The following is a 3,886-nucleotide window of genomic DNA, read 5'->3' as shown; positions in this document are numbered from 1 at the left end:
GCATGTATGTATATGTATGTATCTAAATATATATATATATATATATATATATATATATATATATATATATATATATATATATATATATATATATAGATATATGTGTGTGTGTATGTATGTATAAATAAGTGGAATGTCATGAGGCTACATTAGGGAAAAGAGACTGGGGTGTGCGATCCTTAGGATCCATGTTGTAGTCAAGTGGAGTAATAAATAAATTGCCACCCCTCACCAATCAATTCTTTCACTTGATCATGGTTTAACCCAAAGGACAAAAAAGATTCGTAAAACAATAAATTAATGGACAAAAAAACATTAATTCTAACTTCTAAGCACTCTTTCATTTTTAAACATATCTAAGTGTATCCGTTTCAAATACATCCTCGACACAGACAGGTTAGTCTAATGAACATATCAATGCATCACCAGTGTGCAGACAAAGAAAGAAACTACTAGAAAAAATCTAAAATCAAATGATAGAAAACAATTAAAAACCAGAAAATGCACAATTTTACACCACTGAACAATCCAAAGTCAAGGTCAAATTAAAGAAATGAGTCCTAGATCTGACCCCAGAAACGGTATAGTAGGATGGCCGGTGGTGGGATCACTTTTATAAAATGCAGATGATCATGCCACCATAGTTCCAATCCAACCCTCGGCAATGTTTGCTATCACCGCAAATTTGAGTTGTGGCTGTAAAGCTGCTAATTACAACTCATTTCGTGGGTGTCAGCTTTTGGTAGTGGCAGCTGCTCCACACCGCTTAAGATAAATGTAATGCAAAAATGTACACTTAAGAAATATTAACGTTCAAGTTAAAAATAAGAACCAAAAAATAAAGTCGTATTCATCATCGATATTAAAAAGCCATATCTTAAACAAATAATCGTAGTTAGTCTAAGTCATACGGCAGTGAGAAATAGGTCATCCACTTTTTAAAGTTAATACCTCCCTAAAATTTCCCGAGACACCACCAATAGGACACATAATGCCACAAACTTAATGTCTGTGCGCAGGGTAAAGGAAGGCAGAAAGACATTGAGTAAGGAAACTGGATATTAAGTGCTGACCTTGACTGGAAAATGTCAAAATGTGAAGCATGCTGAAAAGGCAACAGAAAAAATGTGGTAGATGGAAACCAATGATGTCTATACCTAACATGGTTTTGAAGGACAAAATGATTTGGAATCATAGAAAGTAACACCAAAACACTGTCTTAATTATCTAAGAACAGAGGGGAACACCATGGATTTTCACTTGTTAGTATAAATACTGCATCCTCTGCATTTCAACCAAAATTTGGACTTTTATCAATGTGATGTTAAGTTCCCAGTTGCAGATTCAGCATAACCACACTCTGGGACAAATATAAGAAAAACTCCAGGAGGCACTCAATTTTCGAATTATTGACAGTGCAAAGTTTAAAACATTTAGCACACTGTATCAAGTTAACTAACTTGACCCAAATCTACAAATCCAGCTGTTAAGCCAGTCACTCAAGCACTCGTCCCCAAATAAAATTATAATTCACCACTTACTGTTGCTATAAAAAGGATTCCTTAAAGAATCTTTTATTGAATCTTTGTTTGTCTTTATGGCTATAGAATACTCAAGCCTATATGTTCTCCTTACATAAAACAACCCCCTTTCAGGTGCTATAGCCAAACGAGAGAAACAAAATGGACTCGGATATCCACCAGATGGTAATGGGAAAAATGGATATCTACAGGTCAGAAGATGATTGATACTCACCACATATGATGACCTTTGAGCAACACTGCTTGATGGAGGAAGTTGGCCACCATGAGATGCTACAGGCTTGGCAGTTACTGGAGGCAATGTGGACATTGTAGAGCGTGACATGAAAGATTGAGGTGTACTTACTGGAGGCCTCGAAGCTTCAAGAACATCTCGACTTACATATGGAACTGGTCTGATGCCATCATATGTCCTGTTTAACGGCCTCCTCTGTAGGTCTTGGACATCCCTTTGAGGGGAAATACCCCTTGAAGTACTCGGAAAACCATCTGGAGATCTTCTCCTTATATGATCCAAAGTCCACGGAGAGTAAGAGCTTCTCATGGATTCCATGCGCATTAAATCATCAGAACTTCTAGCTGAGGGAATTTGCCTCAACAAACTTGTTTCCCTTGATTCTGGCATACGCTGCTTTGAACTAAAACTATTTGTCAGAGAGTGAGTTGTCTTTGAAAGTTTTTCACGGAGATCCATATGCCTCTTACTACCGTTGCTGTCAGCATGCCTAGATGCACTTTTTTGCATGAGCTTCAACCGAAGATCATCTTTACCGATATGTCGATATAAGTAAATTAAGAGGAACAAGATTAGAAACATAAAAGCCATTGAGTAGCATAAAGATGCAAGGGTGGTAAAGACTGCTAAGGGAGCTTACTGCCATCCAGTCCATTCTGTATGCTTACATCTCCTCGCTGTCTGCAGAGAATATGGACAGCAAACTTCATGTAAGCTGGCTATAATTAAATTATACAAACAGCAGGCGAACTACTCTCTCTCTCATTTGTAAGTCTATATAACAAAAAAACTAGAGACACACCGTTTATTGCCGCCAAGTCCATTTCCGTGCCACACAGAACCATCTGCATTGTTTCCAATCCTGTCTCTTACAGACCGCTTAGTGCCAGCTGAGGGAAGAGAAGAGAAAGAAGAAACATCTACAGAAGATACATCCCTCTTCACAACCTAACCTCAAGTAATACAAGGCCACGGAAATCAATCAATCATGAAAAATCAGAGAAACACTATCTCAAAAGGTAAGAAGTGGTAGCGAAAAATAAAAATCTAAATTGAACTGCATTCCTTTACTCCTAATGAATAAATTGAAAATTAAAAAAGAAAAAAAAAACAGAAGAGCACAAAGTCATGCCGAGAGTAGAACTAGACGTAAACAGCAAACGAAAAGCACACGAAGAAGTTCCTTGTATATATAACATTACCTACAATAAATTCCGAATTAAACGAAATAGCAACCTACCTGACCACTACGCCCTAGAGTGATGGTAACGCGACCCCTCGAATGATCGGACATGGCGACAACCGAAACCCTAAACTATCAACAGAGCAAAAGCTTCTGCAACTCCGAATAGTTACTGTGAGAATCGCTGAGAGCTAGAGTAACCCTAAACCTAACCCTAGTCCCATTGCCCGCGACTCGAAGCAGAGAGTGCGAACTAGACGTCAACACCACGGTTTGACAAATAATAAAATATACGAGCTTCAAGATTCGGATTCACGTTCAAGATAGATAAAGGAGGATGAAGGGTTATTGTAGAAGAGAAAGAGGCGAAGATTTTGCGTTGAAGTGAAAACGGTGGAGTACCGAGGAGTAGTGCAGTTGTGCACAGGGAATATCCTGGGAGCATGATCGAACCAGGACCGTTGGATCGCCTGACCGCGGTGTCATATAGGACTAGGCCATTTTTTACTAATAAATGCATTCCTCAAGTGTTGAGTGTTTGGAATACCTCATAAAATAAAATGAGAAAAAGACTGACAAAAAAAACAAAATAGACAAGACCCAACTGGGTTATTTTAATTATTTTTGTCGTGAATTGATTTATATTTTTTAAAATATATAACTTTTAAGGAAAGAAAAATCAATAAAAATCATAATAAAATGAGTAAAACTCATGTTATGAAATTCTTCTGTGACAATCACTAAACACATCTCATAAATTGATAAATGTATCTTTTCTTTTTATTTCACTTTATGAGGTTCAATTTATTAAAAATAAGCAATATTTTGAATTTTTTTCGTGGTTTTCTAAAATTTTAAAACTAAAATTCAATCCATAATTATATAAATCTATATTATTTTAATTCTATTTCTATAGATTTATCTTAA

At 36.5% G+C, this 3,886-nt stretch overlaps 1 protein-coding gene across 1 annotated transcript in view; it reads right to left on the bottom strand.

Moving 5' to 3' along the window:
• The window catches only part of LOC106754701, an 8,949-nt gene extending 5,495 nt beyond the window's left edge, over nt 1-3,454 (bottom strand). The window contains exons 1-4 of the mRNA XM_014636757.2: nt 3,017-3,454; nt 2,579-2,724; nt 2,417-2,457; nt 1,756-2,306 (exon numbers count right to left, since the gene is read on the bottom strand). Of these exons, the coding sequence (XP_014492243.1) occupies nt 1,756-2,306; nt 2,417-2,457; nt 2,579-2,724; nt 3,017-3,070 (792 nt within the window). The 5' untranslated portion in view covers nt 3,071-3,454. The remainder of the gene's footprint in view (nt 1-1,755; nt 2,307-2,416; nt 2,458-2,578; nt 2,725-3,016) is intronic.
• Between the last annotated feature and the right edge of the window lie 432 nt (nt 3,455-3,886).

The sequence above is a fragment of the Vigna radiata genome, unplaced genomic scaffold (assembly GCF_000741045.1).
Source record: "Vigna radiata var. radiata cultivar VC1973A unplaced genomic scaffold, Vradiata_ver6 scaffold_207, whole genome shotgun sequence".
Taxonomy (NCBI): Eukaryota; Viridiplantae; Streptophyta; class Magnoliopsida; order Fabales; family Fabaceae; genus Vigna; species Vigna radiata.
Note: the sequence above shows the minus strand (reverse complement) of the source record. Positions and strands in the feature narration are given on the sequence as shown.